The 14792-nt window shown below is 39.6% G+C and overlaps 1 protein-coding gene across 1 annotated transcript; it reads left to right on the top strand.

Moving 5' to 3' along the window:
- Window positions 1-524: 524 nt before the first annotated feature.
- On the top strand, window positions 525-3066 carry LOC138872001 (serine/threonine-protein phosphatase 7 long form homolog). Its single transcript, XM_070149932.1, has 2 exons — window positions 525-1191; window positions 2927-3066. Exons 1-2 carry the CDS (start codon window positions 525-527, stop codon window positions 3064-3066), a joined length of 807 nt encoding a protein of 268 aa, XP_070006033.1.
- Window positions 3067-14792: the final 11726 nt, after the last annotated feature.

Below are 14792 nucleotides of genomic sequence, written 5' to 3'. Positions count from 1 at the left end.
CAATTTTAAACATAATTAATTATTTAATTTATTAAGCTAACAGACACAATTCTAAAAATGTTGAAATTAACACGCATAATAATTAAGGATAACTCGGTGCTACCGGGCCTCAAATATCGATCCTGGAACCTATACATAATTATTCAGTCTAATTTTAAACATAATTAATTATTTAATCTATTAAGCTAACAGCACAATTCTAAAAATGTTGAAATTAACACGCATAATAATTAAGGATAACTCGGTGCTACCGGGCCTCAACTATCAAGCCTGGAACCCGTACATAATTATTCAATCCAATTTTAAATATAATTAATTATTTAATTTATTAGGCTAATACACACAATTCTAAAAATGTTGAAATTAACACGCATAATAATTAAGGATAACTCGGTGCTACCGGGCCTCAAATATCGAGCCTGGAACTCATACATAATTATTCAGTCCAATTTTAAACATAATTAATTATTTAATTTATTAAGCTAACACACACAATTAATTTTGTTTAAATTATAGTAGACGACATGGACTTTCCTCTGCCTGCGCATCATGGACCTGCCGAGGATCAACTACTAGTGTTGCAGGGCGACCATAGGTCCTCATTTGTATGGGAGGGACAGCTATCGATGCAACCTCTCCGCCCCAGGAGACCTGATGATTTGTGGGAGTTCATCGGGGAGCATCCTTTCCATGCCCGCGTAGTCGAGCGTCTACAGGCTACGGGCTTCTATACGATTTTTGAGCTTGGACGGATGCAGCTTGATTGGTCTTTCATCACGGCCTTGGTAGAGCGGTGGCGACCGGAGACGCACACTTTTCACTTGCCCACTGGAGAGGTCATCATCACGCTGGAGGATGTTCAAGTTTTGTACGGGCTGCGCGTAGATGGACGGGCCGTAGCACTGCCCCAGTACATTAGATCCATGACGCGTGCACAATTTTTGGATATGATGATGCATTTTACTGGTTATAGACCTCAGGGTGACGTTGGGGGCAGTCGTGTTGCTTTGTCAGCCATCAGAGATCATATGGCGTTTTTGCATCCAGACATTACCGGCAAGACAGAGGATCTCCATATTGAGAGGTACACGCGGTTGGCGCTACTCCTGCTTTTCGGGTGTGTCTTATTCCCGAACACTTCGGGGAGTAAAGTGAGTATGCGCTTTCTCCATCATTTTCAGGAGTTGGATGGTTTACCCCAGTACAGTTGGGGTGTTGTTGTTCTCGCATACCTATATAGGAGCATGCGCCGGGCGAGCATGGGTCCAATGGTGGACATATGTGATTTTCTGCCTCTTCTACAGGTGTCAACATTTTCGAATACTCTGTTCATTTCTCCGAATTCTATATGGTCGAAATGACTTATAAATTTTACATCAACCTTTTATCTTAGGTTTGGGCCTGGCAGCGGATCATGGCGTTGTAGCCACCTCTACCAGCACTTGCGCCTGGTGAGGCTTATCCGTTTCTCCCTCTAGCTTCTAGGTGGATTCTCCGGCGTGGGAACTACCGAGGGACCGATGCTCATCATAATCTCCCCCTTATCAGGGATGTGCTAGATGTCACACCTCCTTTTTGCGCGCCCGTCCCCGAAGGGTTAAATGCGCGAGGTTTTTTTTTCAATTTAAGTGACAATATTCGAAATGAGATTATTTATTTAATTCAGAGTCGCCACTTGGGAAAGGTTTGGCTTTTGGTGTCCCAAGTCACCGGTTTATCTTGAATCCCAAATCGAGGAAATTTTCGACTTTTCCAAATGAAGTCTGCGAACCAGAAATTCTAAGTAAGGAATTCTGTTAACCCGAGGGAAGGTGTTAGGCACCCTCGAATCCCGTGGTTCTAGCACGGTCGCTTAAATTGTTATAATGACTAAATATCTGATTTAAATACATGTTATGACTTACGTGCTTATGTTGAGTTTAAACCGCTTTTATTATTGTCATTTATTTTTATAGAATTGCAACGTCGTGAAAATGCATCTCGAACCACGTCACAGTCAATGCACCCGTAATTGTTAACACATTTCGGCTCCGTTGAGATTGGGATTTGGGTCACATCAATGCGCACCCGAATTTAAGGATGTAATTTAATTAAACCGCTCCTAAAGAGTCTAACGCGTTATTGTCTTTGGAGAAGGCGGGGAAATTCACTAGACAGCCCATCCCAAATTCTAAATATTTATTATAATTAATTATTAAGGGCCCCGCAATGTGTATCTTTATTTGCACGAGGCTCATCTCATTATTTTTAAAAGGGATATCCTAAAGTGGCTACATTTCTATTATATTTGTCTCTAAAAAATAGAAAGGAAAAGGTACGTGCTAATTCAATTGCATGCTTTTTAGCCAAATCCAGATTTCCTGTTAATCATCTGGTTAGTTGTCTACAAGATGAAGAATGTCATACCTCGTGGAGCCTGCTTTTAATTTGGTAAAAATTTACATACAAGCTGATGAAACGCTACACTTACATCCAAACATTTTTTGAATTGAATTTAACTAAACTTATTTAGGCTAGATTAAAGGAATTGACTACTAGGCATTGTTACTAATGGGGATTCGAACGTGATCCTATATACTGCTTAACGAAATCCGATAAAAGAACTATAATAAAACAGAACAGCATTGTATAAAGTTGAAGTGTTCTCTACTTTGCATATCATTATAGCTGAAAAGGAATTTGGTCAGTCATTATGTCAATTATCCGTGCATTCTGTGTACTGTACAATTACATACCTTGTACCAATGAACAACTATAAACTAAAACACAAGAGACTAAAACTCAGTTAAGTATCAATTAACTATCCTTTCATGCTATTGGATTACAAACCAAATCAATTATACGAGCCCATCAATATACCATGAGTATTACAACAAATACTTAAACTTCTTCAACATCTTTCATTTCATGCTTTCAACTGTTTCAGTTACACCAATATGGGACTCGAAATGTGTACCTGGAATGTTGAAAAATGCAGAGGAGAAGAAGAAAGAGATAAGGAAAATCAGCAGCAGCAGGGCACAAAGTAACAGCAGCAAACAGAACAACACAGCAGAACAGGCTTGAGTGCAGGAATGCAACTATGGCCGATAGAAAAGGTAGCCAAATGACAGCAGCCCACAGTGGAATAGAATTAAAACTCTAGGCAGATCAGAACCAGCAATAAACCAATGAAAACACTCAACCAGTAGACTCAATTGGAACTTCAAAGAATCAGAATTGTTTGAACAAGTTGAAAAACAAATGAAACCCAGACAACAATAGGAAGAAACAGTTTCTGATTGTTGACTGTATGCTTTCTATCTCTTAACCTCTCTCTCTATCTGTGTTTTCCTAAAATCAGTTCTATCCTTTTTCAATCCTCTCTGTATGTATATCCAATCCCCCAATGTGTATGCCTTCCTTCCTTTATCTTTCTGTCTATCTATTCTCCTAAAATCCCTCAAAAATCCAGTCTCATCCCCCTCTTTTCTCCTAAGTCAGTCTCTCTTTTTATAGCCTAACATCAGCTATTCACAGCCTGTTAAAATACATCAGAACCCCCTATCTTTCTTGCTGTTTTTCCACTCAAAATTTTAAAATATGAAACCCCTCTCATGAGATTCCTGACAACCCTTTTAATTAGCTTATTAAACTAAAAGCAAACAATGGGCAGCAAGAATATAATCTGACAGCATATGCCGTCAAACTATTTTAATCTTAACAAAGGCCTTTATGCACATGTTATGCACAAGTGCACATGCCCTCAATTCAGACTGCAGTTACAGACCAAGACCCTTAAATTTCTGATTCAAGTACAACAACTATAAGTAGTTAAACTCAATTCCTAATTTGATTTAAGTAGGATTTCAACAGAAAAACCAATCAAATTATTATCATTCAAAGCTTTGAACTTATTGACGATGTGTATCGACTCGACTATACTAATTACAACATATACAATCGAAAGCCATGATCAGAACTCTAACAGTATCAACATACAATTCAAATTGTACTGACTAAGCAAAAGTTGTACTGGTGAATCAATTAATCAGTCAATTTCAAAGTTCAATTGATTGCACAGCTCATACACATATACACATTATCAGTGAATAGAAGACAGACTCGATCAAACACAGAGGTGGACAACAACAGTTGATAAAATTTAAAAGACACAAATTAAACAAAACATTTGGCCATACGAACAGACCTTTAACAACACATGTACTGAATCGAGGAAAGAAAAACACACCTACCTTAAAGTCCTTGAAAAAATCAGAAAACCAGCTCGTGTTTGAAATGAACCTTCTTGGGGTTGAACGGACTTTAATCGAAGTGTTCTCAACTGAGAACACTTCGATTAAGGTCCATTAGACCCTAATCACTTGGCTTAAACGGACACAAACCAGGCATGAGAACTTCTAGGGTTCCTAAGGGTAGATTTGGGTTTTGGGTTTCCTTGGTTAGATTCGGACCAAACCAAGCATGGTTTGGTCACGAGGAGGTCCGGGGACTGTCTGGTATGAATCTAGGGTAGATCGGTGTAAGTCGAGGTCCGACTCGAATCTTTAAATGAAGATTCGAGAAGGTGGGATGGGATTCGAGCTAAGTGGTTGATGGATTCATGTTCAGGGTGTCAAGGTGGTCCTGGGGTGTTAAGGTGGGGGTCACCGGCATTCATGCCGCCGGGGTTAATGGTGAGGGGAAAGGGGGCGGCTAGGGTTCAAAGGGGTTGGTCTGTGAAGGGGACGACCTAAGGCAGGGGGGTTTGGTTTAGGCGCGGGGTGAAGGGGGAAGGGTTTATATACGGGGTAGATGGTTGGGTCTTGGCCGTTATATCACTCGAGATCAACGGCATGGATCTAAAGATTAATCCAAACGGTGCCATTTGGTTTAGTACTAGGGTCGGGTTGGTCCGGGTGGAATGGGTCGGTTTTGTTCGTGGGTACGGGGGATGTAATCTCGGCCGTTGATCATTCTGAGATCAACGGCCCAGATCAAGCATGACCCAAACGACGTCGTTTGAGATACTCCTAGGGCTGAACTGATCCGGACCAGATGATTTGGGTTTGGGCTCGTTGTTTTGCTTTGGGCCTGGACCAATTCGAAAAATCCTTCTTCTTTTATTTTTCCTAATTTTAAAAACACAAAACCTAATTAAATAAAATTAAACACCAATAATTAACACTTAATGTAATTATTACACACATATTAAAATATTTAAAGTAGGTAAAATCAACCAAGGCAACAATCAGGACAAAAATGCATATTTTATGATTTTCCATTTAATAACCGGATTACGGTTCAAACTGCACATGACACACACATTTTTTGTATTTTGTTTTAATAATAATAAAAAAATAAAAATGGGCAAAAATCATAGATAATTAACAAAATGCCACGTAAAAATCCAAAAATTGTACAGCAAGACCAATTGCTATTATTTTCGTTTCGTTTGGAGTGATTGTCGCGAAAACAAAAATCACGTGCTCACACTAGATATGCTAGTGGACGGACATGTAGATATGTACCTACACTTACTTGTTTAAATTGAGTTGTGTTGCGCATACTCACTTTTATGTTATTATTTGGCAGTTCATCTGGACGCCATACAACGACGAGTTGGTAGCTCAGCTGCCCTTTTATTGCTCAGTTAATCGAATATTTTGGAGCACCTCCATCCCGATGATCTTCTTCGATATGGTTGAGTATCATGCCACAGAGCGTGTGCTTCGCCAGTTTCATCGTCCCCAGCCTATACCGAGGGATCCTGAATGGGTGGCTATACACTATCAGCGGGATGACCGTGCTAGGCTGGACGATATATATATGGATGGCTAGAGCAGCAGGTCCTTATTTGGGAGGAGCACCGAGCTGACCGTATTCCGCCAGCACCTACATTTACCCAAGAGGCCACTATTCATATGTATGCGTCATGGTACCGCCGTCACACCTGACTGATTATCGGGAACCCCATTCATGTACTTGGCGAGCGCTACAGACCATACGCCGAGAAACATGAGGCACTGGTGTGTTTTTTGGCTTATTAATATCGTATAATTGTGATATAGCATTATTTAATTAATATTTTAAATATTTCACAGGCTATTGGCCATCATCACCTCTACCAATTGGGACAGGAGATGCAACAACATACCGACATCCCTGCAGTCATTGACTATGGCCGGCGGGTGGCATAGTTGGCTCGTCGGACCCTCTTTCAGGCGAGAGATGCCGCGAGGTTGGACCACGAGGCTCAGTATGCGGCGCCATAGGAATACCATCGGGGTAGGGGTGTCCTACGAGGCAGAGGTAGGGCATGAGAGAGGGGTGCCCCACGAGGTAGGGGTGCCCCACGGGATCGCGGGGGTCACGGGGGACAGCGAAGAGGTGGTCCCCAGCAAGGGGGCGTTGAGGCACCTGTCGACCCACTTGTTGAGGGACATGATGAGGACTTTGGAGTTTTGGCGCTTGGAGATGATCAGCCGGGTTATATACCTCGGGAATATGAGCCTTCCAGCAGCATGCCTTCGTACAACCTTCAGCTATCTCTGCCAGCATCGCAGGTCACCCCGTCAGGAACATTGTCGATCATGGGTACATTCGATGGGGATGTATACCAGTACATTGCATGCCTATCTACCGCAGCTGAGGATCGGCCCACCCGGGACATGGATGGCGGGCGCAGGTTGAGTTATGCCTCATCCCCGGCGGTTGATGCGGATCTACCACAGGCGCAGGTATGTTTGTATTACTTTAAAATTTCAATTTGTTTTCTTTTCCTTAATGAGATGCCATTAATTAATTTATAAGGTTTTTATCAAGGCTTCGTCCCAGCCCATCTTTGAGGCCACTACATGCTTTGATGAGGACACCACGGATGCAGATATTCAGGAGGCCGACGAGACCACGGTGGGAATATATTTTTTGACTTAACACGTACAATACAAATATACTTTGTCACATGCTAAGTTTAGTACTTGTTTTGTAGGTTGCTGACGGCCCGACGGCCTATTCTTCTGATCCTGCCAGCTGTGGTGTCGATGATGCTGCACATCCTCACATAAAGAGGCGGCTTGATGATGATGATCCAGATAGTGTACCCGGGCGACAGGGGATGCAACTCAGGCCAGCAGCAACACTGAAGGACACAGGCTGCGGGACTCACTGATTTACTTAGGTTTTTAGTTTGTGTAAATAGTGCATTATGTAAATAATGATAACAATTATCTTTTAACAACATTTTTATTTTAATTGCGTTTGAACAACAGTTTTACTTAAACAGTACACAAGAAATACAAACATTGCAAACGTAACACAAAAACAAACAGTAGAACTAAAACCATCACTGCACAAAGGATAACTAAAACCAGCTTTTTCACATGGTTTTCATCTTTTTCAGAACGACAAGACAATTCCATAAAACGCAGTATTATACCACGCTTTATGTATTAAATTTTTCTGCAATAAACCAGTTTTTTTCACATGGTTTTCATCTTTTTCAGAACGACAAGACAACTCCATAAAACGCAGTACTATACCACGCTTTATGTATTAAATTTTTCTACAATAAAACAGCTTTTTCACATGGTTTTCATCTTTTTCAGAACGACAAGACAACTCCATAAAACGCAGTACTATACCACGCTTTATGTATTAAATTTTTCTGCAATAAAACAGCTTTTTTCACATGGTTTTCATCCTTTTCAGAACGACAAGACAACTCCATAAAACGCAGTACTATACCACGCTTTATGTATTAAATTTTTCTGCAATAAAACAGCTTTTTCACATGGTTTTCATCTTTTTCAGAACGACAAGACAACTCCATAAAACGCAGTACTATACCAAGCTTTATGTATTAAATTTTTCTCCTATAAATAACGACATCATTGTAGTTATTTTGTGTGCTAAAGAATTAGTAAAAGCAAATATTTCATTAAAAGTAAGGTTTTTCAGTAAAAGCAAATTTTATGTGTTGTATGAACCAGTTATACAAGGTTCCCGGCGAACCTATTTGTGAGTTTGAGGAATGGGTTGATGAACCATGTTATTAGGAATGCTACAGAGAACAACTGCAGTTTCTTCATAATATGTGTTTATGCCAACGGGAAACACAAAGAGAAAGCGATAGAATTATTATAGAAATGAGGGCGAAACTGAAGGAGGTGGGAGAAGAAAAATGGAAAGCACAATGGAATTGTGAAACACAAAAGGAACGAAAAGAAAAATATAAACGGAAACTTACGGAGGTGAAGGCAAAACTGAAAGAGGTAGAAGAAAAAAAAGAACGAATGGAAGAACGATTTAAGTGGTTGGAGCGGAGAATAAATAGCAACCGGGACTAAACATTGGCATGTATGTGTTTAGTGTATTTTTCATATTTCATGTATTTTTATTATGTTGTCCTGTTATATTTGTGTTTGTGCTGTAGTAATGTTTTATTTACATTTTCCTACAATTAAACAGCTTTTTCTTCACTTATTCCAAATTGTGGAACATAATTTTATTTGATATATATTGCAACATACACAAGTACAAACACGTATTACAAAAAAAAAAGACTGGGGTATCCTTGATAGTTGGGTACATTCGACGAACTTACACCAGGAGCCGGATTACCACCGCCACGCACACCACCTGAAGGACATTTACGACGGTCGTGTCCTGTTTGCGAGCATTTGCCACATTTACGCGCATAAACGGTGTCACCAAAATCCATTTGGTTCCGTATACGCGTTCTCTTTTGCACTTGCAGCTTGCGCAAATAGTCCTTGTTACATACCATCTTAAAAGGTTCCGGCGGCCAATAATGCTCAGCACCTAATGGTTGCAACTTCCCACTATACGTGTCTACGTATGCAGCAACACTGTATTGCCTATCAATATAGTTTGTTGCCCCATATCCAACTTGTTGAAAGCACTTCAACGCATGTGCGCACGACATATGGTAGATGGTCCATTTCCCACATGAACATAACCTTCTATTTTCATTCACTGTCTGTAGATTATTCCCACGGTGTCCGCGGATAGTGGTCTTAACTTCAAAAACACCCCGTTCACGATCGTACTGAATAAATGAATGTCACTGTGCTCGCCTCCTCGACCTTTCAAATCTTCTCATGGGTATTGGCATAAATTGAACACCCTTGTCCATCAATGCTGATGCAGCTGCATGCCTTTCAAAAAACCTCTCCGCACTCTGTTTGAATGTCATGCAGACCATGGCAGTGACAGGCAGTCCACGGGCATACTTCAACACGCCGTTGAATGACTCCGACACGTTTGTAGTGAGGGCTCCCCATCGTCTTCCGCCATCAGCATGTAATGTCCACATGTGAAGCTCATGCCCCATCAACCAAGTATAGGCTCGTGGTTCTAATTGCCGGATCGCTTCCATGCACCTCATGAATTTGCACTGCTGGTGCTTAGTTGCAACCATCCACATTAAGTCATGCAATGTCTTGTCAGGATATTTCTTTTGGAAATTGGCCTTCAGGTGACGCACGCAGTAACGGTAGTATGCATATGGTTCCTGCCATTCAGGCAAGTGACGTACAGAACTTAAAATACCACCATGCCGATCTGATATTAGACAAATACCTGAACGTTGTTTGACAACGTGCTGCTTCAAGCGGTTCTAAAAAAGCGTCCATGTCTCTTCACTTTCGTTGGCACATATGGCAAAAGCTAGTGGAAATATTTGCCCATTGGCATCTGCTGCAACTGCAATCAAAAGTTTAATATCATACTTTCCATAGACATGAGTACCGTCTATGGAAATAACAGGACGACAATGCACAAAACCATCAATTGCTGGTTTAAATGACCAGAACACATAGTTGAAAATATATTCGGGTCTGTCGGACTCCGCTCACGCCTCCATTCAACAACAGTCTCGGGGTTAAAGTGTTGTAGTGCGGCCATGTACCTGGGCAGATTTGAAAAAGACTTATCCCAGTCACCATAAATAAGTTTAAAGGCATGTTTGCGACCGAGATATGCCTTTCTTTTGGTTATAGTACAACCATACTCCTGGTGGACGACTGTAATACACTCTTTAATCTTGAACCTAATGGACACTTCCAAATATGGAATCAAGACAAGAGAAATCAAGTCCACATCCAAGTTGAAGTGATTCTCATTGTATGTGTCCATTTCACATCTGTGCTCGCTAATAAATTTACCCACTTTCCACAAACCTGATTTCTTCTTGGTGGCACGCAACATCCAGTGACAACCCATAAAGTCTCTACGGCATACAACCTTGTATTTCTCCGTAGTTGACTCACTTACTGTCATCTCACGGCACTCTCTTATACTGTAGATTTTTACAGCCTTAATTAAGTGAGCTTTATTAGGGAAATACATGCCCTTTGTCAGAATAGCTGGTCTAGACTCATCCCACATCGCTGACCGAAATTCATCATCATCCCTTGTGAGGGCATCCACGTTCGGCATGCTTGGCAAATTATCAAGGTAGAGAATATTCCGCTCATGAAATGGCACGTGGGACTCGTACACTCTTGGTCTAGCGGGAGGTGGAGGAACATGCTCCCTCGTCAGCTCAGGTTCAACATTCACTTCCTCCTCATCATCACCCTCATCATGGAAGGGTGTGTCATCCCCAGACTCATCCGCATTGTTGTCATAATCACTATCATCTTCCTGAATCTGCGCATCTGCCAAATCACGAGTAAATACATCGTCTATGAGCAACTGTGTGAGGTTAGGAGCTTCAAGAATCTCGTTTTCACTGCACAAAAATAACAAAATGATAATATACCCAACTAGATAAATACTTTAGATATAGCTATATCATTTTACTTACAAGTCGTACTGTCTTGACGTTTCATGATGGATATTTGCTTGCTGGTGATGACTCCCGGATGGACCACCGTGGTCCAATACTCCAGAAATACACATATTCCAACTAGGGGCGGGGTCATAACTTGTAAAACTCGTATCCGGACGGTACCCCCTATGAAAAATATGAGTGTTAATACAAATCCAATTAAAACATAAAATAAACATCGCTAAAGCACCCACGGAATTGAAGTTTACCAGTCGTCTTATTGATTATATAAAGTCGAAAAATTATTTTGCAGCTGCTCATTCGCTGGTGGTGACAAGTTTAAATCAAGGCAAGTTCTTTCATCAGCAATCTGTCCGGCAAAAACTGCTCCAGAATAACCACCCGATGACTGGGGGTTATCCCTACTATGCACGCCCTCATTATTGGGAACGTCTTCCACTTTGACGTACATTTCCAATAATTTCATTACAATAAATTCCCTATATTCATCCGGAATCCGCAAAAAATCTCTAAGAGTTTCATCATCCTCGATGTTAAACTCAGAATAATAAGCAAACCCCTGCGGAGTCACTGAATATGGAAATCTACCGGTTATTTTAGGGTTAACCGAACGCCACCTCTCATTCATTTTTTACGTAACAACGATACCAATTTATCGTACTCCATAGTAAGCGGCAATTTAACATGACATTGTGGAGGTGAGCTATACCTCACAGAGTTATTCTCCAACACAACCTCACCCCCCAATATAGTGAAACCCTTATTTTTGCCACTTCAAACATTGTAAAAAAATGATTTGATAAGAAGAAGAGAGAAGTATGAACGTAAGTTTGAAGATTGAATGAATTTTCATAAAATTAAAACGCCTTTAAATAAGGCAAGTCCGAATGTAAAATGCAGTACAATACTAAGTTTTATGTATTGAATTATTGTTATGTCAGTTCATTATTGGTGGGCCAAAAATCAGAGTAAAACGCAGTATAATACTGCGAACAGCTTTATAAAATACAGTATTATACTGCGAATTACAAAAAAAACAATTAAAGTAAAAGACAGTATGGTACTGCATTTTACTTTAACAGACTAATTTCCATTAACGTAGTTCGCAGTATAGTACTGCGTTTTACTCATTTATGTAACTTTTTTTAAGCAGTATAAAAGTGATTTTTGTCAACAAAAAAAAACATCAAAAGCGTTTTGCACTTTTTTTTTTTAGATCCTACTACATACTGTCCCAATTTCACTTTGAAACGACCGCTACCGCTTCATGTATGTGATGGGTCTAATTTAAATGTGTGTCAACTTTTAAATAGTTGTTACTATATGTTATATTGTATACTATTTTTATTTTCGATAAAATATTTTTTTTGAGTGCTATTTAAATATTTAAATTTTATTATATCGTATTATTAAATTTGTTGTTACATAACGATAAAAAGTTTCACTTTATGTAACAATCGACTTGGTGTGATCGTGCCGTTACCTTGTTCTGTTCTCTCATCTTGCCGTTCTTTATTTTTAAATAATTTTATTTTATCATTTATTCTACCTTTTTATATAATAAGTATGCCTCGTAGCTTACTTTATCTTTGTAATAATATGCAAGTTTATTTTTTATATTGTTGATGCACGATATCATGAAACGATAACAAACAATACAACCTATTCAAATATTGTATAAATCAAAACGATATAGTATAATATTATATAATAGAATACAATACGTTATGAAACGATAAATAAGTTGTTAATATTAAGAAAAAATTTCAACTTCTTAAAAATGGGTCCAAGTTTTGGGAAATTCTTTTAACATAAGAATTGGTTTACTCTTGTGATTGCCCCATTCTTACCCGTTAAGTAAGAGAAAATTAACACTTTTTTGTCAAAAATTTGAAAGAACAAATAAAGGCGAGTTTGAGGCTTTAAGCTACATGAAACTTTAATCTATCTTTAAGAAAGAAGCTTCACCCATGGCTTCTTTTGCCTTTTCCTTTTCCTTTCTCTTTGGCGTATGGACATTATTATTGTGTAATAATTAGCCACGAAAAGTTGGGAGTTATGGAATTTCTCCTTAAATGCTCGCAAGTGCTACGGAAAAAGCAAGAAAGGTACAAAATACAGTTAGTACAGAGTCTTGGCAATTTCATACTCCTTAGTTGTGACCAATTTATTTTTGGTACACTCATTAAAGAAATACTAAATTTTAGACGAAAATAGTTAGTATGACTAAACTACCCTTCATTAAATATTGCACTATAGTGATAGTAGCACTTACTTCTCTTCTAAAATGTGAGAAGTAAATGACTTTTTAGGGATACGTACGTAAGGGTAATTTTGAAAAAATAGATTGAGTTTTTTCTTGATTATATAAATAAACACTTATTTTGGACCAAAATAAAAAAATAAATTAATCACTTATTGTGGACAGGTGTCCCGACCCGGATTTCCCACCCTCGGGAGTCGTGATGGCGCCTACTAATGTGAACTAGGCAAGACAAACCTTTAATCTAATTACTTCATTAACCAAATATTTCTTTTTAACAAATATAAGACGTTAACATGGTAATAGCGGAAATTCAAATTTAAAGCGGAAAACAACAATAAGATTTATGAAAACTGCATCTATTACGAATGCTTAAGCCTTAACCACCCAAAACTTGGTGTCACAGTGGCACAGACTGTCTAAGATTGCTACATACAAAGTCTAAAGAAATAACAATACACTGTTTCTGAATAAAAGGAAAATGAAACAGGAAATAGGGACAGAGGGAGACGCCAGGGCCTGCGGACGCCTGTAGGTCTACCTTGGGTCTCCGGATGGACTGAAGGAAGCCTCCAAGCTACTGTCCAAAAGTTGTCCCGGGATCTGCACATAGTGCAAAGTGTAGTATCAGCACAACCGACCCCATGTGCTGGTAAGTGTCCAGCCTAACCCCGGCGAAGTAGTGACGAGGCTAGGACCATACTACTGAATAAACCTGTGCAGTTCAAATATATATACAACGGAAAAGAAATACATAAATAAACAAATAAAGATAGGCAGGGGAAACATACTTCGGGGAATAACAGGTAAAACAGAATATCAAGAGAATTATAAAGGAATCAAAATCAACCAGTAACAAGAATAAGGACAACAAATGCAGATTTCACTTTCTTTTCACATCTTGTTGCAGGCGTGCAACCCGATCCCATTTCCTGTATCTCGTGGCAGGCGTGTCACCCGCTCCCATTTCATGTAACTTGTGGTAGGCGTACCACCCGCTCCCATTTCATTATATCTTGTGGTAGGCATACCACCCGCTCCCATTTCATTATATCTTGTGGTAGGCGTATCACTCGCTCCCATTTCATTATATCTTGTGGTAGGCGTACCACCCGCTCCTATTTCATTTATCTTGTGGTAGGCGTACCACCCGCTCCCATTTCATTTATCTTGTGGTAGGCATACCACCCACTCCCATTTTATTATATCTTGTGGTAGGCGTACCACCCGCTCTCATTTACAAGCCAATAATAATCACAAGGAATCCCGGCAAGGGAACAAGAGCAATATAACAACTTTCCGGCAAGGGAACAATGGTGATAATAACATATGAAGCGCAATAAACTACAACGGAGTCATAACAATTATAATACAAGACTCACGGGCATGCTTGACACCAACGTATAAATACTCGTCACCATGCCTATACGTCGTACTCCACAATTAACATGTAGTAAATAAGACACAACTCTTAATCCCTCAAGCTAAGGTTAGACCAAACACTTACTTCGATGTCACGAACAATTCACGATTCAATTATAGCTTTACCCCTTAGTTCCACCACCAATTCGCTCGTATCTAGTCACAAGTTACTTAATTACATCAATAAACGTTAAATGAATCAACCCCAATGCATGAAAATGAATTTTCTAAAGTTTTACCCAAAAAGTCAAAAATGGCCCCCGGGCCCACATGGTCAAAACCCGAGGTTCGAACCAAAAACCGATTACCCAT

This window comes from Nicotiana sylvestris, chromosome 6 (genome assembly GCF_000393655.2).
Source record: "Nicotiana sylvestris chromosome 6, ASM39365v2, whole genome shotgun sequence".
Lineage (NCBI taxonomy): Eukaryota > Viridiplantae > Streptophyta > Magnoliopsida > Solanales > Solanaceae > Nicotiana > Nicotiana sylvestris.
This window is presented reverse-complemented; position numbering and strand designations above follow the sequence as displayed.

Bases quoted from the DNA above. Each gene is read 5' to 3' on its own strand.
- LOC138872001 (XM_070149932.1), top strand. From the start codon at position 525: ATGGACTTTCCTCTGCCTGCGCATCATGGACCTGCCGAGGATCAACTA. The intron at 1,192-2,926 runs GTTTACCCCAGT...CAACTGTTTCAG, and splicing joins TCATTTTCAGGAGTTGGATG to TTACACCAATATGGGACTCG.